General features: G+C 45.6%; 1 protein-coding gene and 1 long non-coding RNA gene across 2 annotated transcripts in view; one reads left to right on the top strand and one right to left on the bottom strand.

Annotated features, from left to right (window-relative positions):
• Nucleotides 1-967: 967 nt before the first annotated feature.
• Nucleotides 968-25,167, bottom strand: part of LOC146184898 (uncharacterized) — a 218,708-nt gene continuing 194,508 nt past the window's right edge. The window contains exon 3 of the long non-coding RNA XR_014708610.1: nt 968-1,028. This is a non-coding gene — a long non-coding RNA (uncharacterized LOC146184898). The remainder of the gene's footprint in view (nt 1,029-25,167) is intronic.
• The window catches only part of LOC146184901 (aurora kinase C-like), a 40,712-nt gene continuing 26,915 nt past the window's right edge, over nt 11,371-25,167 (top strand). Inside the window, exons 1-3 of the mRNA XM_084609558.1 lie at nt 11,371-11,464; nt 14,712-14,781; nt 23,345-23,471. Coding sequence (XP_084465684.1) covers nt 11,371-11,464; nt 14,712-14,781; nt 23,345-23,471 — 291 coding nt within the window. The remainder of the gene's footprint in view (nt 11,465-14,711; nt 14,782-23,344; nt 23,472-25,167) is intronic.

Raw genomic sequence — 25,167 nt, 5'->3', positions numbered from 1 at the left:
CGATGCCGAAACAAGCGCATTACAAAAGCGCGCAGAAGCAGACGGGTAGAAGCAGCAAAAGCAGGCGACGTACGCTTCGGGATATTCTCGGCAGAGGGCGCAGCCATCCCGTTTGCACTAGTTTGTTTTCTTTTTCTTTTGTTGGACTTTTTGGTTTTAGTCGGACTCGTGTAAACTGACGTGCACCAGTTGCATAGAGCAAGACTGTGACATCATCGTCATCATCATCATCATGATCACTAGGGATGTGATCCAACATGTAGTGATCGAGAGCCCAGAACTGCGACCCGCCCCCACTACAACAGCGACAACACCAACGGAGGCGCTTTTGACAGCACTCGGTCTACAGTCGACGTCACTACCCGAAGAGACTAGGGTAATCATGAGGGTAATGGAGACGACAAAGCGCCGCCTCGAGGACTGGTGGGGCAACAGAGAAGACTGTTAAATTTCTCTCCTAGCCTGATCCAGAACTTTGTGATCCCCCGATAGAAAGGGGAATGGCCGCATCAGCATCAGCATCATCATCATTAGGGAGCTTACATGCGCCACGGCACAACATGTAGGCTCCCTAGCTTATACGGTGCCGTGCACTGACTGAAGTAACGTTCTTCTGGCCTATATCATAATACAATCTATATCTAATAATAACATAAGCGTTCCTGTAATGATCTAATATTCCAGAGCACGATTCGCGTAATTTATCAAGGAACTATATTCCACTGCGCAGTGAGCTGATGCCTTTCGGCTCTGTAGCTTTGGCTGCATGCCCGTAAAAACTTGTCCTGGAGTATAGCGACCAGCTCTGCCTCTGTATGGTCGACAGTTCCTCTAACTAGGGAAAGAACCCAAGCTTACTCTCCCCGAGTGCTCCTCGTCATCGTTGATGGTCAGCTGGGTGCAGATGAAGTCTTCGTTGTTGATGCCATGCAGGTTCGGCGATAAATCGACACCGGATTACGGGTAGCTGGGACTTGAGCCGAAGATCACCCGATGGCGTTTCTTGCCCATTGCGTCCGGGTGTGAACCTGCGCAGGGGCAGAGCAAGCATGAGACTATAAATCGCGGTGTATTCGCTTCATAGACTTCTTGCTGCCGTTTTGACACCTTGATACCTATTATATGACTGCGCACACATGGGTGAGGCTTCGAAGGATATCTCAAAATAACGGCTTGAGGGGCTAGTTGGTGCTGCATAACAGTGCTGCATTACATTCTCATTACAGTTCGTAGTGTGCGCGTGTGTTGTGTATCTTCTCTTGTGTTTGTGTTTGTTGCGCCACATTTCTCAATACTTCGAAGGATAGTCCGTCATGACCAAAGACATTCTAAGTGTTGAGTCAGTTCGTCATAGCATAAAGGTAGATGCAGCAAACTATATCTGCCCCTAAGGCGGAGCTTTAACGACCTCCTTATTTTATCCACCTCCAATTCAACCCAGGCTGCAGCTCGCGAGTAACTCCGAGCGACTACACTCGGCCACCGGCCCCGAAGCCACTGCAGGTAATCACGCAGTGCAACGTACTGCTCCCCGTGACGGCGAACTTTGTTACGACTGTAACCGGCGCCAGCTACGCCCTCTGAGTGCACGTGTTTCACCACGCTCTCAAACTCTGCACCTCGGACACGGAGAGTCACGTGACAAAAAGCAGGATGTAGAACTACCTCAAGGCTACTTATTGCCGCAGTAGTATGGCTTGCCCTCTCAACACGCTTCTTTTTCCTATTTTGTTCCCTCTGTGATGGCCGGCGCTTTAGTTCTTTACATCGGCTTTTTAGTATTTTTTTACTTTTTTCCCTCTTTTCCCAGCAGTGGCAGGTGGGCGAATGGGCAGCTACTAGAGGTGGTCAAGATTTTATGCGCCGATAACACGGCATGTCGGTAGGAAAGGAAAGGCGCAGAATCTGTCCTCCATCTCAGTGGACACCAGTCTCTACTAAATTCGAAAATGAATTGTGGGAATAACAAATGCGAAGAGGAATTCGACACAGCAAACAGAAAAGGTATGCTTGGTTTGTGGGGTTTAACGTCCCAGTGCGACTCAGGCTATGAGAAACGCCGTTGTGGAGGTTTCCGGAAATTTCAACCAACTGGGGTTTCTTAACGTTCACTGACATCGCACAGCAAACGGGCGCCTTGCTTTTCGCCTCCCTCGAAAAGCGGATGCCGAGGCCGGGATTCGATCCTGCACCGTTGGGAACAGTAGTCGAGCGCCGTAACCACTGCACAGCCTCGGCGGGGCAAAAGTTTGCTTGGCACATATCAAATTCAAATTCATTTATTTCTGCCTTGTAATGTTATTTATCAGTACTGTTAGCCCTTATTGGGCCAGAACATGGCCGTAACGTTTATAGCAGCACGAGCACATTTTATCACGGACAGCGTAAGTTCGCTGTTCAAGCTAATACCGCACTTAAATAAACAGAATCTCCTCCGCGAATGGCTCTTTTCAACGCACTGGCATCTGTGGATTAAAGAAAAACCAAGAGCACGCAAGAATTCAAAACACAAGAGCACAAGAAATAAAAGAAGACCAGGAAAAAGAGTGTGAGTGTTATCGACTACACTGCACATCAGAATACCACGCACTTAAAGGAAGCACATACCTCATAGATTGCTGTTTTGAAATCATTTATTTAATAGCGCCATAGCGGGAGATAGACTCTTCGAACTGGTCCAGTGAATTAACTTCTGCTGTCCGTGGTAGGCAGTTCCAGTGTTCAATTGTTCATGGGAAAAAAAGAGAACTTAAATGTCTCCGTCGTTACCCGTAGAGGAAGGAACTGTGCAGGGTAGTTTCCGCGTACTCGAAGCGATGATCGTTTTTGACGATACCGCTTTGATGTCAAAATTGAAATTGGCTTTGTTCATTAAATAAAGGTATTTTAACCTGGCTTTTTGTATTCACTGCGAAAGTTGGGGCAAGTGTAATTTCGCAAGAAGTTCTGTGACCAAGTCTGTCGTGTATTTTGATGGCATAAATCTTCGGCATATCTCTGAACTGTCTCAATTTTATATATTTGGCTTTTTGTGAAAGAATCCAATACAACACATGCATACTCAATCTTAGGGCGTGCTACGGTCATATAGGCCATAAGTCAGACATATGTAAATGCAAGTCAAAGTCTACGCTTCAAATACCAAAGTTTTTGCTCAGCTGACGCCCAAATTATTATTTCCAGTTCAATCGTCAAATATGATCATCCCGAAATATTTGAAATGCCTGACATGTGAAATAGATTTACTGTCTAGCTCGTAATCGAGATGTAAAATATGTTTAGTATTCCTAGTAGTCCTTGCAAAAAATATTTTATTCTAACTTATTTACATTTTTTCTCTGGAACACCATTGTTGTATAGTGTTTAAGCCCCAATTCACCAAGACTTTATATTCTCGACTTGAAACATCTCAATAAATGACAATCGTCTGCAAACAAACTAAACGTAATTTTTGGATTTAAATTTTGAGCAATGCCATTAATCTAAATTTAAAATTGTACTGGAACCAGTACGGATCCCTGTGGGCTCCAGACGTTACTGGCAATATTTCAAATATTGTAGAAATATACTACAAGAGTGTGAAAAGAAACTGGACCACATTATACAAACATTGATGCTCCATTCTACAAAATTTGCTCGATTTGCCGAATTCTTACATGAGGTAGATTTTTGCGTCTCCTAAAAAAATCAGAAATGGTATTGGCCACAATGCCTGCAAACTTTTAACGGACATTTTGCAATGCACTGAGTGCCAGTATGACATAGGCGTTTCCAGAGTTTTAAATCATGCAGATTTTTGTATAGTGGCACACAGAACAACTGAAAAAAAAATCCTGTTGAAGAATTGTTGTTTAAGACAGTTGGTTTTTTTAAATATCTTGGCAGAAACTGTTGATGGAAAACAATTGTCGAGATGTGATTCACTAGGTTCAAAAAAACAATGACAGCATAAAATTTAAATGTCAATATGTTCTTCAAAGTCCACGAGGGTGTTGCTGTGGGCTAGTGGATTGAACATTGCGCAATTCACCTTTATAGTAATCTTCAAAATCACCAGCCGACATCAGCATACTGAGCCTATGATATTCAGACGAGTGATGATGGTCGTGTAGAACATTTTGCTTAGGTGCAATTATTCAAGTTGGGGAAGTTGCATGAAAGAACACTTGCATAAGTCAGAGTGGGACTGAGGGCTTGTCTCACCCCTTCTCTCATGCGTGTTCTTTCATGCAACTTTCCCATGTATGAAGAGATGAGTTTGCCAGTTGCACAAACAGAGGTGCAACAGCTGAAATAGAATTAAGATATTTTTGGAGCAGCGAAATTGCTTTGCAGCTGTAAAATTTATATTTGGAGGATCTCACAGGAAAAATAAAAAACTCCAAAACAGTCCGGAAACCTTACTTTTCGCAACTAAAAAAAAATGAAGAGGTGTGAATATCGCGCCGTATGAATATGATCCAAACGAAACCTAGTAAGGGCCACCTATCACCGGCGCTTAGCATATTTCCTTCGGAAATCTGGCGTGTACCTTTTTTTGTAAGTAAGCAGTTTGTATTGCAAAGCATGCTATCATACAAAAAAAAAAGAGAAAAAAAGAATGTGAGCCACAAAACCAAGAGGGTTAAGTTTTCAAAATTTAGGGACTGAAAAAAAAAATAATCATCCCCATCATCCTGACTATGCCCACTGCAGGGCGAAGGCCTCTCCCATATTCCTTCAATTAACAAGGAGAAAATTCCAAAGAATATGCACTTTTTTTTCTGCACCTAAAGCGGTTTGACAACCTTAAAGTATCTCATCCTGCTCATAAGGCTCATAAAACAATGCTTTACTGTCTACAAACTCCTTAGCTTGTGTCGTGTGAAGGCAGCTCCAGAAGAGCTCAATTTGAAGCCACGTCTGCGATCAACTTGAGCCCAAAGTAAGCGCACTATGAAAAAAAATGGATTCAAAAGCAAACCCAACTGGGAAAGAAAAGAAAAAGCAACTGCCCTACATTATGGCCATTGTAACGAGCAGATAATTACAGTAGTGAAACATGAGATCCGTGCATTAGACGCAAGGAAAAGAGCAAAGAAAGTAAACATCTGGTCAGAACAAGAAATGCAGCAATAATATAATAATAGATTACTGCATGCTGTTTGGTCTAGAATCCAAGCTTCCAACTTTTACTTGAATGCAGAAGCACCGCCTCTAGATATCCATTCATTTTGATCACCAACTAACGAGAACACAAAATCTAAACCGATGAAAGCATATGTAGAGACCACAAGAAATGCATCACAATCTAAATGCAAGACTTTCATTCTAGGCAAGCGGATACAAGACCCTCACAATAAAAACAGCTCATATTGCGATTAAAAATGTAAAATCCTGATGCGGGAAATTAAGATCGGTTGGGCATAGTAGGAACTCAAAATAGTGATTTGTAAATTATGCGGTTTAACGTCCCGCAAAGGCAAATAGGCTATGACAATACAGGATGGCTCAATAATATTTTTGGACATCAGTTAATCCGCTACGTGAACTCACAAGGCACTGTACTTGCTTCTCCATTATACGCTTCTCCATTATACCTCAACGTAAAGCGTAGCTTTTTGGGCTTGGTGGTGCACGAACATAGCCATATTGTAGCGCCAAATAGACAAGACACACGAGAAGATCGCTCGTGTGTCTTCGGTCTTCTCATGTGTCGCGTCTGTTTTGAGCTATAATATAGCTAACCTCAATCTAACCTGCTACGTTGGGATAATCAGCGGAGCAGAAAAGCCACAATGACGGATGGGAAAGTGGTTTGAGTTCCTATACGTCCGGAGCGTTATCTTGATAGTCTGATAAACATTTCATATAGGGAGCTTGCATGAAGCGATGCATGCTGGGTATAATCCGCCATGATGTTGTCGCTGGCAGCAGACGGCTGGAAGCGCAGCCAGGCTGAATGGAGCGAATGCCTTGTCATTTTCGACGGTCCACCGAGCACACAAGCGGCTTTTCATGCGCTGTCCTTATGTGTGTGCAAGACCTTGCAAGATATCAGTGGGCAACGTACGCGTCGACGCTGTGCCTGAAAAATCCGGCGCGCTATGAAGAAAGGCAAAGCAGTGCGGCGCTGACCTGGGCGCAGACGACTGGCTGTACTATGCGTCTTGACCTGTGGCCGCCCGTCGACATCGCCGTATCGCCATGACTTCTAGTTCTGGCGAGTAGTTTGATACTTTCCCGGACTAGCGTCGGTCTCTTAGTGTTGGCCCATGCGAGCCATTCGAGTCGGCAACGCTAGAGGGATCATTTGCCTTCCCGCACTCGTGCATGCGTACTTTTGGAATTGTGAAGAACCCGCAGTCGCCTGTCTGATCGCTCCAGCATCATCTGCGCGCCCTACGCGACCATCCAAACGAGTATGAGTGACGTGCTGCGTCGTCTGCTGCAAGCGACAACATCATGGCGGGTTATACCCAGCATGCATCGCTTCATGCAAGCTCCCTATACAAACATAGTAGCTTTCCTTTACTTTGTCACATAACGTGAACAAGCACAAACAGAAACGCCTAGAACGAGGCCGAGACTGACATATTAGCGCTAATCACCCAACGCTCAAGAAAATAATTTCATTTCGTGAACCCCGTGCGCGTATAGACCAACACCGTGTTTACAAACAAACGGGGCGCTCGCGGTATCGCAGCCGACTGGGGGTGAAAGATAGGGTTAGCGCCCATAGGAATACATGGAACCGAAATATTTCTAAGCAGTTTCCTCATTTCACGAGACACCTATGATGTCCTTGTTCCGTGCAGAGTAACCGTGAACATCCTAGAACAGATCGTGAAAGTATGAAATCTCATGACCGAGGCAAAGTATTTTTAAAACACCGCGAAACGTATGGGGTAAACGCTACTTACCGCAACATTTTTCTCGTTTCGTAGAGCACCAGAAGTGGTGGCCGGTCGTTAAACATTGGCCAGTGCTTTGAAGAAGTATGCTGCGTCATTACTGAGGCGGTCTAAAACTCCCCGAATAAACTATGTTGTGAATCCGGACACCCCCAAAATGCTAATGTGGCGAAACACGTAGTTTTGTTTACAGTCTTTTATGCTGCCGCATGGAGTAAATTAGCTTCAAAATACTGTCCCTCAAGTGATACATCCTAGACAGAATTACATTTAAAAGGCAGTTGTCAAACGCCGTACCGAACGGACCGAACGAGAGTCGCGCATTGCAGCAGACGACAGCGCAGCTGGCGATACCCACCGCGGCCGCCTCCAGCTCCGGAGCGTCTGTTAGCGACAGCGCAGGTGGTGCATTGCCATGTGCAACTGTGCGCAGTCAGTTTATCGTGCTGTGAAGGGTCCAGCAAGTCGTCAAACTTGCAGTACTTGCAAGGGAATGTAGTGCGCCATGAAACATAATGTCGGGGCGTGATACAAGACGCTCGTCAAAAAATGAGAAGGGTTCAACGCTGCTGAACCGAGTAAAATGTTGCGGTGTGTTGTGTTTACATGTGTTTCTATTGGTCGCCCTCCCAACTCGCACCCGCATACGTTTCGAGGTATTTTAAAAATACTTCGCCTCGTTAATGAGATTTCATACTTTCGTGATCTGTTCTGGATGTTCATGGTTTATCTGTACCGAATAACGAGATCATAGGTACGCCGTGAAGTTAGAAAAATGATTTGAAATTTTTCAGGTCCTGTATTCCTATGGGCGCTAAGCCTAGTTTTCACCCCCAACCAGCCCAGCCTGGCGACAGAAGCGCCACCGCATCACGCTTACGTCACAGATCGGTGTTGGTCTATTAAAGGCAAGAGAGAGTAGTACGCCTATTATTTTTGTTAAAGAAAGGAGAAAGGAAAGGTGGCGTGCCCGTCCGGGGCCCCGGACCGCGGAGCGGACTGAATATGCCGAGAGCCGTTTTCAGTCCGCGTGCACCGAGCGTCCGCCGCGGACCAAGATTGTTTTTGCTCTTCTTGCTTTATCGTCGCCACCTCCGCGTTGCTACGCCCGCGTTTTTCGTCTCGTATTCAGTTCGAGCGGGGCATGTTTCTTGTGCATGCGCTCCGTCATTCGCTCCGTGTTCGCAGCAGTGCATCGTTTTTTGTGTGTTAGTGCGCCCATGTTGAAACTCTCGGTAGAAAGGCATTCGGCAGCGCGCACGAACAGCGGGGGAGGAGGGTACACGTGGATAGTCAGCTGGCTTCGTGTGAATGCTCGACGGCCGGATGGACACGCGGACGCTTGATCACGTGGCAGCAGATCCGTGGTGACGCGCGCGGACCGTCCGTGCTCCGGTCCTTTCTTCTGAACCCACCTTTACAGACGATTACGTAAGCCGTTCAGAAAGCTGCTCGTCTTCGCATCACCGGTGCCGAACCAACAAGAGCGAGTTCAGTTGGTCACGCAAAAACCACTCTTTCAAGCCTTCTTCCTTCGAACCTCTCAAACGTGACACGTTGAAGCAACCGTAGCGCTTGAGCAAAACACAAAGAACACGAACACTGCAAACTTGCCGGCTCGATAAATGCCCGTCTGCTTTAAGCATTACCTGTCGACGGCACTTCGGAGGCACACACACTTCTGCTGAAGTTAAGCACGCGAAATGCAACACATTTCACGATGGTTCACAATCAATGAAGCACATTTACCAACCGTCGAAACGTGGTCGAACCTGTCGTAGCGCAAGCAGCCATGTTAGCGAGCGGAATGTAGCCTGGGTAACTACCGGCGACCGCCTGTCGGTGAAAAGGTGAGGGCATAAAGTAACACAGAAAGTTTGTTTCGGTTTCAGTTTCGTTACAAAAAAGAAAAGAAGCTTGAGTGTATTCTGAGTTTTAGTATTAATTCTTGTGCTGTATTTGGTGTAAAGGCATATTGGCGACAGTATACACCAAAGAAATATCCAGGAAATTGCCAGATGGAGATAATGTAGAATAACGACCTGCTGCTTGCTTTACACCGAGTTTTAAAAGTTTACGTGTGAGTTCAGATGGCAGCATTAATATGATTGTCACTTTCCAGTGATAGTTCAGCGAAGCCGAACAAAGTGCGCATGAAATTTGTTGTAGAACTTGAGCAATTTCGAAAACGAAGCAACTGTCTCAAATTTGTGATCGACAGCATGACAAATGAAGCGGCAGAGTTGGAACCCGAGTTGGAAGTCCGTTGTCTATGGTGCGCAGCCGTGTCTCACTATGCGTGCCGATAATACGGTGCTGAACAAAGCTGCCTAGTAGGTGTGCTGACAAAGATTAGACGACACAGATAACTTTCTCTCTTTCTCATTTCTAATTAGGGCTGCGTGTTTTAAAAGGGCTGTATTCGTTGTGGTATAAGGAAATCGAATGCGGCCTTTTAAAACATATATGCAATGCGTAATTCGAAGAGGCGCTGTGCTAAGGTGCACAGGCTGGAAACTCTCTGCGTGTACGCACTCAAGTGCCGATTAGATGCAGACATTATCGGCGGCGAAAGTGTATTACCGAGAACTTCACAGAATGCCCACACCCAGTGGAATTAAGGCAATATCAAACCATGTTTGGATGTGGGGGGCCCGGTACGCAGCATGCGCTTTGCAGCTGCAACAGCAAATGTACCAACACGTAATTATACATATCAGTCACCTGGCCTAATTTGAAGAGTATCTTTATTCATTGTGTCGTGTCACCCTCCATGCTTTGGCTCATTCTTTGTTCACTGTCGCCCAAATCTAAGAACCCGAAAATATCACATTTCCTGGAATGGACGCAACATCCTTCGAATATGATCTAATATTATTTCCATTCTCCCTGAGAAATTTCCCACAGTGCGATCAATTTTATAATCAATACATTTCTTAAGCACTCTGTAAACCAGTACCAATTGTATTTTCTACTGCAAGTGTCAATGTGAATGATATGTGCATGCTAATTGCAATGCATTTGAAAAAAAAAAAGAAATTGAACGAAACACAACTTTGCTGAGAGAATAAATATTTAATTCAAAACATTCAATATTTTCTCGGGTTCCCGTCGCTGTGTCAATTTTACTATTTTATTTTTTCGCGAAACATATTAACAATAACGCTTTGTGATCAGTACACCATCAGAATATATAGTGTGCTTGCAGCAAAGATTTGTTGCCGCGCTCTTTCTACGTCGTCGTTTGCACCCTTCTGGTAGATGCTCTCGTCTGCACCCTTAACGTAGGGTGCTTCGACGAAATAAGGTGGAAATTTGTGGCACACCCTTTGACGCATCCTTAAAGGTGAGATACTGCCATATAGGGCGCGTTATGGGGTGCAAATTCACAGCGCATCCTTTTCTTGCACCTTAAGGGTGAGCAACTGTTTAATGTGCACGGACCACAGAGTGAAATGCCATCTCGTAGGGCATAGACGAACTAAGAAACATTATCTGACTTCGCGGCGCGGCCTGCTGTGTCCCCACGCCTTGGTCCCCACCAATATATTTTGCACCGTGTGCGGGATCATCGATGCATGAGGGCTATCAAACGAGTAGTTAGCAGTCATGTCTACAAGCCATCAAAGAGCGGGTTTCTGAGTGCCATTCATGTCACTTAGTTGCCAAAATCAGACTAGCTATGACACCTGTGCGGAAATGGAATAGACCTAAAAGAATTGATCTGGGCTCGAACTTGATTTTACTGGCCCGGTTGATGACAACTGCTATGCGCGTGTGGTTGAAGCAGCCACAAAATACCTCGAAGTTCGTCACGTACAAATATGAAACCCTGACGATGTCATCAAACAGTTGCGTTTCATTTTCGCCACGTTGGGCAGTCCGTAGATGGTCGTCGGTGAGAATGGTACTTAATTTTCCTCACGAAGCAAAAGGTAGTATTGAAGCGGAACACCACGCGACACGTTGCAAGCGAACCGCATCACCCTGCGAGAAACAGACAGGCCGAGAGAAGGGTCAAGAGGACTAACGTGTGAACAAAAAAACTGCAAAATGAATGTATTGCTTGCCGTCTGGCAAAGTCTCCTTTAGCCGAACACTCAAGTGCTCATGCGACCGTTCAGCACACTGCTGGCAAGCTTATGTTTGAACAACACACAAAAAGAGCCTCAGATTTACTTAATCTCACAAATGCGCCGACTCTAATGAAAATGGAGTATACCACCCATCTGGAAGGGTAACCAACACTCGTCCGCAATATCGCCGGCTCTCTGAATTGGCTGGCTGCTAGCGTCACTAGTAACACTGATCATCGTTTATTTGAGGTCTCTGTGCTCAAAGGTGGTCTATTGCAAAGTAGACACGTGGACCACATGCGATGGCGTTAGACCTCAGAAATCTAAACCTTATTCTCACAACCGGCTTGCTACTGCTCCGTCGCCTTCGTTGCGCCGGCATTTGACAGAGCCGTATGGTAATGGGCCCCATACTCCTCGAAATTGGGAGCCCTGCGCTGTGGGACTCTTCGGGAGGTTTCCGTGGACCGGCAGTGATAGAGATGCGACTCACCAGTAAGCGCGAGTTAGCTTCTCTCACGTGACTCTATGTGGCGGCTAGCGTGCAGCCCGAGCAAGCGAATAGTTGGCGGAGCAGGATGCCACGAAAGAGTGCCTAGATTCCTCTCGCCCCCGCAGCCGTGATAGCGTATTTGCCCTCCCAAGCCAACTAAAACAAGTCTCATGCCCAAGTATACAAGCGTTGTCATAAATCATTCACTTTAATTTCATTTGTATCTTAGCCGCAGTTCAATATAACGTGGAAACATTGCATGCAGTTATGAATTCCACACATTATCTAGATGGTCAAAACCGTCAACCATATTGTCATGTTGTCTGTGACGATACTTTTCCGTGGGATCGCTAAAGACATAGGGTTAGTACAACCCAGGTTAGAGTGAACGCGGCGGCGGCATTCCCATTTAAACCCACTTCACTTCTTTGCTAGTCATGTTTGCAGACATGACTGTGCGTTGTGAAAATATCAGCAGTCTCTACATCACCTTTGGATGAAATTGAGCTCAATTTACGGCGCATCAATTTGGCAACGTTGGCAAAACGGGGATCATAGTAGCCGCTTGTGTCGTACTTCGCAATGCCATGCGTTGCGGTGCTGCACGTATAATGGTGCGGCAGCGCACTCCACTATTGCTAGTCAAATATTTCCTAGTTCGTTACATGTTTAGGCACTTGTGTGAGTTGGTCAAGGTTGGTAAATGTGGCGGGCTAGTCATTAAGAACGAGACTCAGAAATCTTTGCATAAATACAGCCGCTAAGAAGCGCAGGTATGGAGATATGTCCATTTGGCGTGGAAAAAGAAACAGTACTCGCACATGAAAAGAAATGCTCGATTCCTTTCAGCGTCTGAAACTCGGTGGCTGAAACAGCGTTAGACAAGTGGCGCGGATCGACATGCGCGATGCGTGTGTATTGCACTTAAGGGGAAAAACAATTGATTGCGAGTCATGTGAAAGTGGACGGTTGTGGTGATAGTGTTCTGTTGCTTATGAGCGAAGGTAAGCTCGTTCTCTAAAACACCAGTGACTCTAACTAGCGCGAACGCTGGCTACTTTGGCTGTTTTGGTGGTTCGACGGGACGCCGGGAACGGATGGCTAAATTGCCGACGGCTCCGAAAACCAAGTTTCTCGCGCGTAATCGACTGACGCGCGCGCAAGAAATACTGTCAACCATGCACGAAACCCCGCGCAGTACATGCTGCGTGTAGTAAAACACGCTACGTACAGCATAACTATCGCAGTATATACTTATCAGCCTTTATATCACTCGATTTTGCAATGGTAAACAAAAATGCAATGTTAAAATACTCTTCTGTCTTTATTGTTTTATATAGTTGACTTAAAGGGCGTAAAGTGAGAAAGTAAAATGAAAGTAATGAGTTACTTTTAATAACAATACCCACCAGTGAGTACATTCAACCGTGGGAGTGCCGTGATGGCGCTACTCGAGTTTAGCCCAACCTCCTCGCCGCGTTTTACCTCCTTGGTTAAAGAACTCGAAATGGCTGCGCCAATAGATTGGCAGGCGGATGTGCTTACATGTAGTCTGCAAATTTCATTTGTTCTAGTTACATAGAATACTGAGCACAGGTGCTGAACGGTGAACACCTTAAGAAACTGACGTACAGCGCTAAACGTGCGAGCTTTACTTTACCACAAGTCTCAGGAGAGGTTGTAGTGCGTTGTGTTGAGTTGTGTTGTGGTGTGGTGTGCACTGCCACAATAGTCTACGCAACCGAAGGAACCGTGATCCGCCCGGGAGATTTCACCGCTTCTTCGGCAAGTAGTATGAATAGCAGAGGCGCGAAGCGTGCATAACTGGCGACAGTAGAATCCATTAAATGTCTCCTTTGCTCTTGTGTCAGTTTAGTTAGTGTCGCGTAGCAATACTAGTAATCGCAGTCGGGCCTCACTCATTTGAAGGTTGGCGTGCTTAAGCGAAAGCTTGCATACCCTACGTAAAAACCAAATTGCTAGCTGCTTTTCACGGGTTAGCGCAGTTCTCCGGCAATGCTAAATGAATTTGATAGTGCCGCATTCAATTGACAGGATAGAATTTTACCAATTTTACTCATTTGTTTTGAGCTATTCCGAATTAGTAGCGGAAGAACGCGAAACAATTACCAAGCGGCCGGCTTACGGCGCTTGTGTGTATCGCTTCTCGTGGTTTCCGTCGTGGAGCGTCTAGATGGACGCCCACGAACTGAAATTAAGATCCTAGGTCCCTGGCCACGGCGATCGTCTGCGGTGAAGGCCTCCCAGGCACTGCTCCGCGTTATGAAAAGCACAGGACTGATCGAAAGGCTATGATTTTTTATGTTACGTGATATGACTGTGAAGTGATGTGATGTAACTGTACTGTCATCACCCATCCCTCTCTCACCCACAACATTTATACCCATCTACCCCTCTCCCCCAGTCCAGGTAGCAAACCAGTTCCTTTACCGGTTAACCTCCCTGCCTTTCCTCCTCCTCCTCCTCCTCCTCCTCCTCCTCCTCCTCCTCCTCCTCGTCGTGCTTTCCCACTCTCTAAGACACTTGGCGACCGTTTTCGGCTGTAATTAGAGGGCGTAACATCACTAGAGTGCTGGCTTTGCGTTATAAGTTGACATGCAAAACTACCGTTCTTACGCAAACTATTGCAATGATTGCAGCTACGAAGATTCGGAATTATAAAATTTAATATTAAGTGCAGTCAATCTATTTTAGCAGTCTAAAATGAATTGCGCTCAACGTACGTCTAGACAAGCGCGGAAGTGTACCCATGCAGACAAAAACAGAGCCACATTTACACCTGTGTGGCATGTTCGTGGGTAATCTTTATTAGGAATCCCCTTCGGGGACGATATCAGCTATGTTGTAGCGTACGGACTCGTGAACGCGCGAGCTAGAATATCGCAGTGAGCAGAACCGTGCTTATATGCTCACGAGCGAAATGTAAACAAATGTAATGAAGTCCGAAACCATTGGTGCGAGAAATGGGCTTTCATCTGTGACGCGCATTTCGCTTCCACGGAATATTGCTGTCTTGCATGACTTGTTCCACACTGTCGTAGATGTGGGTTGGTCACCGAAGAAAATTCCGGTAAACTTAACCGATTTACATGGCTACACAAATGAAGAAAATTGTACACAAATTCACACCGGTGACCGTTTCGTCCGGCGTCCTGCAAGCCACCGTCTGCGCCGACGGTTGGCTGTGTTCCGCTCTCTAGGCTTTCCTGTTTTTTTTTTTCCTTTTAGCCTCCTTCGTACTAGTGAGACGCCCAGCGTGCGTAGACTCTTGGAACTTGGCAGTCGCGGCGCCAATACGGTACGGCGGCGGTAACAGAAATCCTCGTCGCCTCATCGGCGTTCGCTCACGACCCCTAGTCGGCTCGGATATCTGGCCGGTCTGGCGTCCGCATCTGGTTAGGCCGATAGCAAACATACGCACACAAACACACAATAACGAGCGGCCGCTCGGCCAGCGATCAGGGTGATGATAGCGCCGTGGCGCCGTCTCCTGACACTCCGTTCAATTCAGGCTTTTTTATTTTTTTGTCCCCGACACATACTATACACGGAAGAAAGCAAACTTTCCTATTTTCTAAGATTTTTACGCCGAAAATGTTCTTCGAGGTTGCCTATTTTTTAAAAGGAGCACTTTAACAGGAGCACTGCGAAATGAGGCACTTCAGGCGCCCGCCTACGGCGCTAAGATATTTGCGCCGAAGAGGGCGCTAATCGCTTGCTCTTGTTGGAATCCATATACTGGACATAAGCTGCACATCCAGAGCGGGCACTTTGTGTGCGCACATTCTGTACACTCACCGCGTACACACATTCCATACACACATTCCGTAAACGGCGACCACGAGAAAACGATTGCCGGGCTTTAGCATGCTACATTGCGCGTGATATTTGGTTTGCGACACGCAAGTAGCATGCTCACAGAAAACCTTTAAGATACGGTCTCCAAATGCGGCAGACTCTATTTTTCCCAACCATGGCAATTCCTTTTAAATCTACCTTGGTAACCTCCTCAAAAGAACACTTGGATCATATCATGCTCTAATTGCTGATGATGCTGCACAACATGAGACAATAGCAGGGGTTGCTTGTCTCTTATTAGCTTTATTAGGCTTTTCTCTCAGCGTGTTCGACTATAGAACCATTTTTACTAGGGATTTTTGAGTATGGTACCAGCCACGGAGAATTAAAGTCCTCCCAGGGCAACTGCTGTTATTTCTGTTTGGATATTTTGATTTCTGATATTCAGTAAGATTTTCGTCGCCAGTTCTTGGATCGGGTACCTTCTCACATCAATGAAATTAGTCCTTTGTGGGGGTAATGGCTGCATTGGAATATCAATTATAGAGTCGGACTTTCTCGCGTCGTGTACCCCTGGCCTATCCTGCCATAGTTATCTGCTTTCTCTTGGGTCCCCTTTCTAAGACATTTGGTTTCTTGTTGAAACACTCCAATTATCTTTTATTGCTTTTGAAGACTTACAACATGTACAGTATAAGCGGAATTGAGGCCACTGCCATTCAAGCAAGTGCGACGTGTTTTTGACATGTCTTGGGGGTAGGATTACTTCCCCTCATTATTTATTTGCACAAATCTGGGCGTTCTCCCTTACATTGTGCAATGAACCTAAAATAACGGGTTATTTTTATCCTCTCTTGTCACCGTTTCAACTAGCTAAGAAAACATGCTCTGAATATTTGCCTATTTCTAACTTTTTCCAATCTACTCTCATTTGCAGCCACTCACCTTGGCTTCAGAAATGGGGCAGTTAGCTTCGTTGTTCAGAAATAGGTAAATATTACTCCCTCTGTGAACGGTTCTCAGCTACATACATCCATCCATTCCACTGCTCTCATTCGTCTGCTTGGCTTTCCTTAATTATCCTGTTTGCTTTTCATCAGTAGGATTGCCTTGCCTCTCCAATTATACTAATTCATATTATTATTGCGAAGAATTTATGAACTTTTTGCTTTGAATCTCCAATCTCCTGGTGGGCAATGGCGATTCTTAAAAGGCGCAGCAACAGCAACATTGCCCTGCACTCTCGCCAATCTTCCACTGTGGGAATCTGCCATATTCAGAGGCGAGAAGAAGAAGAAATTGAGTGGTCTCGTGCTTTTGCCTCGTGCGCGCGCCAGTGCTTGCTGCGAGCGGCACGCGACTAGGAGAACGCAGCCAAGGTCGACATTAGTTTTCAAGGCTCCCGGCATTGTATCTGCGTGAGGTAAGTCCATGGCAGTGCTTTATGGCAAGCAGCAACTGCAGCCAGTGGTCTGTGCTCTAGCTTGTGCCGGCGGTGTACCTTCGGCGCGTTTGCTGTGTCTTCTACAGCGAGACTATTGGTAGTTCCATCAGGCCGTGTGCAGCAATCTCCAATGCCTTGGATGAGGACGTCCTAGCTCAGCATTTGGTTTGGCGTATCATGAGCGACTTCGTGCAGACTGAACTCCGTTTATGTCGCAACGACGAAGCCATGTATGGACTACAAGCGGCTGGTCACTCGAGGCTTTTCCGGAGTATTGCACTCCTCTCCCCAGAATCTTACGATACGTATACGCCGCCACAACCTAAGAAGGAAGCAGCACGAGCAAGAGTTTTTGTCGATTCTCGACCCCACCCGCGCCTGCGGTAACATTAGGAGAACCCAATGGTGCCCTGCGTAGCACCCTTCGCGACGTCATTATCATAAGGGATCAAATAAACCTGTATACTTTGCTCCTCCAGCTTAGGGGATATCGCGAATTGAAGATAAAAATGGAAGAAGGTATTTTTATACATAGTTTAAACAGTAGGAAGCGCACGTATGGAGGTTTTATAGCCCATAATATTTAGAATGCCTTAGTTTTGTGCAAATTAAGCTTAAATGCTAGTGTTGTTTATTAATGCAACATTGGTCTACGGCCACCGTATACTTTGAGCCCGACGGGAGGAGTGGGACAAAGGCCGCACTTGGAAAGTCTGTCCACATGTTTTACGTGCAGGCTAGTTCGTGTTCTCGCAGTTGTGTGGTATGTTTCATGGTCACAGTTGACCCGCAGGGGTCGTGCTGGAGAGCACTCCTTCATTTTTGTTTCTTTGCAGAAACTAAGTTCTCCTAACTGTCATACATAACGGTACTGTCACTTAGGTGTACTTAACTTATGTGCGGAACTGGAGCACGGAATCTCCATTCAAACCATTTTCGTTACCCATCATGGCAGCTTTTAGTTCCCTGTTATAAACTGCAAATACCTTTAGTTTTTTTTTGTTTTTCTAAAGTGATATAGCTGTCATAAAGACATCTCGAACAGCAACTTTTATAATAAATTAACCAAAAAAGTCATATTTGTGTTCTGTACCATTGTTTTCGCTTCCATTGTTTTTCCTTTATGCAAATCCAGACCACCCGTCGCTGCTATCGTCGCCGTGACAGCGCTTGCACCGCAGGCAAGGGTTGAATCGCAGCATTCACCCAGCAGTAAGCAGCATCCTATGGCTTCATTGCCCGGATAAAGGTAATTCAACGTGAACGTGCACTTTCCAGGAGCATTAGATCATTAGTAGCTCATTCGCCCTGCTTTGCAGCTAGCTTTTGCGTCTTGCAGGAAGGTTAGGTTCCACCATTTACGAGGGACATCCTTCAGGCAGTACTGGATTTATTTTGTCGTAACCATGGCGTGTGATGGCGTGTGCAGGTGGCCATAGTGTCAGCGGAAAGTTTCCAAGAGCACTGCTGTATTCGTCCTCATCCGCCACCAGATTTGGAAGGTACATTGGTTTAAAGCCTACCAAAGGAGCAGCGAGAGGAAAAGAGGTTCTGGACTGAGGACTCCAACTGCTACTCCGGCAACATTTGCAGGCGAGTAAGTCTTTAAGATTTACCCGGCCCTATAATCACGTCAGCGGTTCCCGGCGTAATTTTCTTCAGCGCCTGCAGCATGTATGCAGGTCTTATCAGCGGTTTTATGGGAATTCTCTGCAAATGTTAACGTTCGCTGTATTGACAGCGTTGGGCTCTGGCCGTCATGCACCTGCCATGCACACGGCATTGAGGAGAGTGGTCCGGTAATCTAAAATGTTTTCTAGGAATGCTAACAATGATGCAGGATCAATGATATCGGTATTTGTGGTCTGTGAACCCACGGTCAAGTTTCGCCTACGAGGTGTCGTGCTAGAGAAACAAGGAGCTGAGAATCGGATTTTCTTTTCTCCTTGGTGCGACCTCTCAGCTATCTTAATCATTAACCTTCTCGCTACTGTCTTTAAGTGTACTTAACCTCCAATACGAATCACATGCCACTCTTAATCGACCCGCTAGAAGATTTATTGCAGCGCATGCTAGTATTTGACTGCCAATAATAGCCTCCGAAACGGATTCTTTTAAAGCGACGTAGCTGTCATGGCTTTTTGGAGCAGCAAACCTATCCAAACTTGTATTTGTCACAATCGCCTGGGCATCTTTGCCACTTTTCGTGTGCCTCAGGCAGTGATAGGTATGCTGGCGGCGACAAGTGTAATTGTGTTCGCCTAAGCCGCAGCAGCTACTCCTGTTTTAAAGGTCGGCAGGAAAGCTTAAAATTACTGGTGCTTACTCGGACGCATGGACGTTTCGGGATGACTAAACACTGCTTACTATGCTAACTTGTAGTGTGTGCGCGGCACATTTTTATGTTGAATCGCTTGGTAAGGCAACGTATTGTTTGTATTAAGCCAAACGGGTTTCTTTCAGATTATTACGCAACCACCGTCCAGCTTTTTCTTATTACCTTGCCGAAACCGCGGCCGTGGAGTGTTACCGAGCGACGACGCTCAAAGGACATTTCCCAGTAGGGCAATCTTCTTTTCGGTGACACGCAAAGTTCATTTGAAGGAAAGGCTTACGGAGAATCCCTGGCATATTTGCTGCCGAGATTCGTTCATGATAGCAGGGTGAGCTTATTCTTCAAGCAGTAGATGAATGCAGGGCTCGTTGAGCCTTATATTCTACAGAGACGCATGAGTCCTCTGTGGACACACTGTAACGTTCCCTTATTGCAACCGACACGAGAAGAGTGATTTTAAGCATTGGATATGTTATTTCAATTTCAAATGGTGAGCCCCTGAATTATTGCAAGAAGTAAACGCTTGCATTCACTTCACATCAGAATCCGCCGCCTCGCTTTGTTCGACACCGGCTGCTTTTCCAAAAGACGCCTCTGCCGCTTCAAGGTCACGGGTTAGCTGCGATTCTAGATTTGATTATGCTTTATGAGAAGCATGACGTTTCATGCCATAGGAAGCGCTTTTCTGGAAGTAATAGGAAAGATGTACTCGGTACAGCACGAAGACTGCTGGTGGTGGCGACCACTGTGGAGTGCGCGTCTACGAGAACCAGTTATTTGCAATGGGAATTTTGACCTTTGTGAGTATGGCGAATTTTTGGGGGGAGTGGAGGAGGGCGTCGTTTAGTGGTTAGCTTAACGGAGGGGGTGCAGGGAGGGAAAGGCAGCTATAGTCGGATACAATTGAAGAAAGAAGCCGAAATACGCGTCTGCCATTCACGGTAATGGATCAACTGCGGCCTCATGAGAGCCAGCCGATTTCATTAGTAGATATGGCATCCTTTTAGCGGTAGGCACCGCAGCATTATTAAGTTGTTTCCGACCATACTGAAGCACTGTTCTGAGAATTCTTGTGAATTGCACATTTATCGCCGGTTTTCTTCGAAAATTGTTGGTTGAGATGAGCTGCTGCCCCCTGCTTTCAGTCCCCTGCTGGACTAGTGTCGCGCTTTCAAACAAAATTTCTCGCTTGAGTGCAGTGGTGACAAAACTTCAGAGTCGCTCAGAAGATTTTATGCAATAGCGCCGGCATTAACCCTCCTTATATTTATCTCCCTTTGCGGCAGCCAGTAGCAGCCCCGTACTACTTTGGACGTTTTCGATGGAAGCCGCCGACCCCGATAATACAGGACCCGACAACGAAGCTGGCCCCGGTGGAAATGGCAGAGAACCCGAGCAGCGGTAAGACATTCTGTAGGTTTTGTCCGCCAGTGTTTTGGATCATTTCATGTTGCATACAGCATAATTATCTGCTTTGACGTGATTGCAGATTTTATTATAAAGCGAACCTCTGGGGCCTTGCTATGTTGGGATGTGTTTCAGTTATAGTAATTGCCCATACGACACATGCTCCTTGACTAAGACAGATACGCTTCCCTCCATCCCGCAAGTAAATATCCTAATAAATCATCAGAGGGCCCCATGGCATCTCCCCAGACCGCATATGTACTATAACGGGATTCAGGCGTAACGTGGTATTTTCGCTTTTCTCCGGTCAGTTGCAGGGACTAACAGGGCGCCGGCACTGTGCCCGCCGTATGGGTTAGTGTTCGGGAAACTCCAAACACGTGGAGGCACGATCCCCTTCAGGCTCATTTTTGTTTTAAACAGATGACGCAGCCGTGGGTCGGCACCCCACTGCACGTCATATTAACGGCCCTTAAGAGGTAGAAGTTGCTGTGGAGCTCAGCACTTGTTCTATTAGCTCTTCTCCTCGCACCATCTGAGTAAGACAGTTACTGCGCCCCTCCATTTCTTGTCTTTGCTTCACAAACCAACGATGTGTATGCGCCCATCCGCTCTGAAGGAACATTTCTGCCCTCGCCTGCTTCACTGGAAGCGCGCCCTTACACTGGAACCTTAGCAGAGATATGCTGATTCTTGCATTACACCGCGCCTGGTGCAGAAGCTGATTTTGTATTATTGGATCAGCCTTTACAGGTTGCTGCTTTTACACGTAGAAAAAAGTATGTGGGAAAAGGTATGATTGTGAGAAAAAAAAAGGTCTAAACAATGTTACTAACAAACGTAGTAGGGTATATATAGTCTTGGCAAAAGTGTAGAGCCCACGGGGTCTGCTTTTGAGCCGTGTAGTGGCGCTGATTAAGAATTAGGAGATCCTTCCCATTGAAGAAGGTAGGGCGAAAAATCTTCTTACTATCTAGAGGATTGAACTCTGCAAATCCATTACAAGCCGCACGAATAGGCTCAGAAGTAGATCCCCTAGAATCTACTTTTCTGCCAGTGACTCTACTTACACTTTTACCATTTATTACAAACGAGGTTGATATCGCAAGTGGTTAAGGATGTTAGTGCTTGTCAAACCTTTTTACAAGCCTTATAAGTCTTTTTTGCTTTTTATAAGTTGACCCTAGCGGGAATTACATTCTGCAATGTATTCCATCCGGAGAGTTAAAAATTAAACAGGTACTTCGCGCTTACAATTGCCGCTGTCATTCTCCCTAGAAACACCACAGACACCTAGACAATATGTTTTTGTCGGCCAGGTCTAATACAATTTTTCGTATCTTCCGAAGGGGAGCGAGTAGCACGGGCTTAGCTGGGATATACGAGTTTAACAAGAGCCCTGCTAAACGAAATCAGAACTGTGGGAACCAACGGAAGAGCGCGGCTTTCAATGTTGACCTGGCTACTCCTCGTTTTAGGGTTAACGCCTCAACTTTGCGATAGGAAGAAGCCGCCGTGACAGCTGACTGCCTAATTTAGCATTCTCTTCACGTCATTGACAGCCAGACCCCCCCGCTCGATGTTTTCGCTTTAATGCATCGTCGTTGCATTTCTTTTTATGCTCCTCCACTCGCATTTAGGCATTGGGGGAAGCCATCCTCACAGTCGACTGCCATTGCACTCTGGCGAAGCCTCGGCTATCCTACACGTTTGAGTGCATTTCACACCTACTTGAAGGAATGCCACGATCATCGCTTTTTTATTAATTTAGAGCACAGGACTTGGCAATAACGCCGCATCAATATTAACTCTAAACGACACGTTGCAAAGCGTGATCTATCTTGGTCCTAATCAGAAAAAGCAGAACGCCAGGTTTTAAAATTATTAAGTAAAAAATATTATATATAAGTAAAAAAAATATTTAAAAAAATTAAGTGAAAAGAAATTAGTTTGGCAATATCGGATAGGAACATCCCATTACACTCCACAGTGAAGCACTGGTAGCGGTAAGAGAATACATTTAATTAGGACACGTAGTGACCGAGAATCTGGATCACGTCGGTGCAATAACAACTGGTAACTTACAATGGGATGGAGAGCACTTGGCAGACACACGCAGGGGATGAAACCCAGTTTGTCTGTATACCCCAAGAGTAAACTATATAACAACAGTGTCCTATATTAGTACTACACTACATGGCGCAAATGGGAGACTAACGGAAAGGGTTGGACTTGAAGTGAGGACAGCGCATAAATGCAGTCAAAGAAAGAAATAGGTAAAATAGAGACAGGTAATAGCAGTTTGAGTGAGGGTAAGATTCTGAGTTAGTAGCATCTAAACAGAAATCCAGAAGCGTCTTTGGGCAAGGGGTATAATATGAAAAATAATAATAAGCCATTTGAAAACAATCAATTCGAATATAACACGATCAAACTTGGCACGGGTCCTCAGATTTTGCGGGAGGACGGGCAGTTTTCCTGAAGGAGCACTTTTCACCTCCAGTGTCTGAATTCAAGCTGTCGCCGGCGGTGACCAGTATTAGCCCGGGAAACAATATTCCGGTGGTTTCCTGCCAAAACAAGCTATAATACGAATTTGTGAAAGATATCTCGCTTTTTTCGAGCGCACTATATTTGATCAAACAAGGTTCAGCAGAGCTGTTATTTTGGCTTACTGAGACATTTCGTCAACGATAGCTCAAAATAATGGAGATGCGCTGATGTGGGCTACCTGCTGCCAGCATGTGCGGTGCCATCTATTCAGGACATGTGTTCTAATTTGAGCTCACCTTGGAGGAGCTTTCATTTCGGGCACGGTTTACTTCCGGAGCCTTTTAAGGCGACTTTCAAGTTACAAGAATCGTTTTTGCATTTCAGCGCGGAAGAGGAAGTCACAGAGTGGCATCTGGAAGATTTTGACATGGGGCCCTTGCTCGGAAAGGGGGCGTTTGGAGAAGTGTACCTGTGTAAAGAGAAGAGTAACGACTACGTTATAGCACTGAAGGTCAGTACTGAGAAAGTAGAGTACATGAACTTATTGATTCGATTATTGCGCTCTTGTAGTGAGCATTCAATTCGTACGGTACACCATTGCTGCCGTACGGTTCTATTATTCGATCTTAGAGGACTTACATGTTGCATCAGCGGCTGCTTGAAGGCCTCATTTATGCGGAGTAATTTATTACACGTTGCTGGAGTAGTATTTAAAAAAAAAGCGCATATAGGCATTCGCGGTGCAGTGTAAAGTGGCATCATGTACGGACCTTGCACGGTTATGACTGGGTGGTTCACTATGTAGAAGTAGCGAAAGAAAGTTTTATTTATATACGAAGGTTGAAATATAACATTTCTTCTGAAAACAAAACAGAAATGTGGGTAATTATTTAATTCGCAATGATGTCTCATATTTAACACTCTATCATAGACATAATGTCACTCTGCTTTAGAATCCGGCTGTGGAAACCACAATTACGTTTCTTTCAAGGGTTCTAAAATAAACACCTGCACACGGGGCACAAAATCATCCAGTATATGCTCTCATGCAGACGAGAGTCGTCATATGGTATTAGAGTACAGAGTCCACCAGTTCTATGGACACCGCCTCAGGCAGGCCTGATTTGAACAGCGGTCAACGCAGCCATCTGCCCAAGCAGGCAAATGGTCGCTCTCGCAGAATAAGGCTAATTAAGGAAAATAGCCCATGAAAATTCGGATACAATTATTCGTTGCTTTCAATAAGGTATACTTTTGATGAAGTTGTAAGAGCATAATGCGCCTTATTTCTTTGTTCATGCTGCTTGTTTAGGGAAAAGTGTGGATTCATTTTTACTAACGCTGGAGCCTCACGCGAAATTATTTAATGACGACGCCCGATAGTTTTATTGCACGATCTTGTATAGCGGTTATTTCTAGCGGGCCGTGCAGCGGACATTTCACGGTCAGAGCCCCCCATTTCTTCCCGTGACCTGCCTCGATTGTCCTGCACACTCTTATCACGAGGAGACTCACTACAATTACCGTCCGAACGCAGTACGTTAGGTCTTCGTTACGATCTAGCTCTTTAGTTCGAATTTGCGGTGTATTGAAACTAATCTTCGAGCTCTATTCCGTTCAACTTACCGAGTCTAGACTGTTTTACGGAACAATGTTGCTCTTCGAGGCTATATGTCTATGTGAAATGCATGTCTCGGTGATTGGCACAAATAAGCCACCGTGCCCTTTATATTTAGAGTCACCGGATATTTAGATTCAAGAGCATACACAGAAGCGTCATGTGCCGAGAATGAGTTCACAAAGAAGGCTTTTGAGGTTGTTTCTTTATAAACAAAATCAACATACAAACTCCGCCCTGTCAGAACATGTGGCGTTTGCGACTTCATCTCTCGCTTTTGTAAGCAGCTCGCGAGCGTGCTTTTAGAGACAGGTAAGCGCATGTATTTGCAGCGCCACATATCTGTGTTGCCCTATCTATCGGAATTCAAGCGCCTGATTTTAGTCGCCACCAAATAAATAAAAAACAACGCAGGGTCGAGGAAAGGGTAACCATATAAACGGAGGTGTAGCCTGCCACAAGGCTTGCAGGATTGCAGGATGATTATGGCAGCGCTGTTAGGTAATAATCTTGGTCCTGCACTGAACGCATCCACTGCTTTTAGAGTTAGGGGCTTAAAATACTGAAGCTGTTTAATATCTGAACTAGG

Source organism: Amblyomma maculatum, chromosome 7, assembly GCF_055883805.1.
Source record: "Amblyomma maculatum isolate TAMU_Amacu chromosome 7, ASM5588380v1, whole genome shotgun sequence".
Taxonomy (NCBI): domain Eukaryota; kingdom Metazoa; phylum Arthropoda; class Arachnida; order Ixodida; family Ixodidae; genus Amblyomma; species Amblyomma maculatum.
Note: the sequence above shows the minus strand (reverse complement) of the source record. Positions and strands in the feature narration are given on the sequence as shown.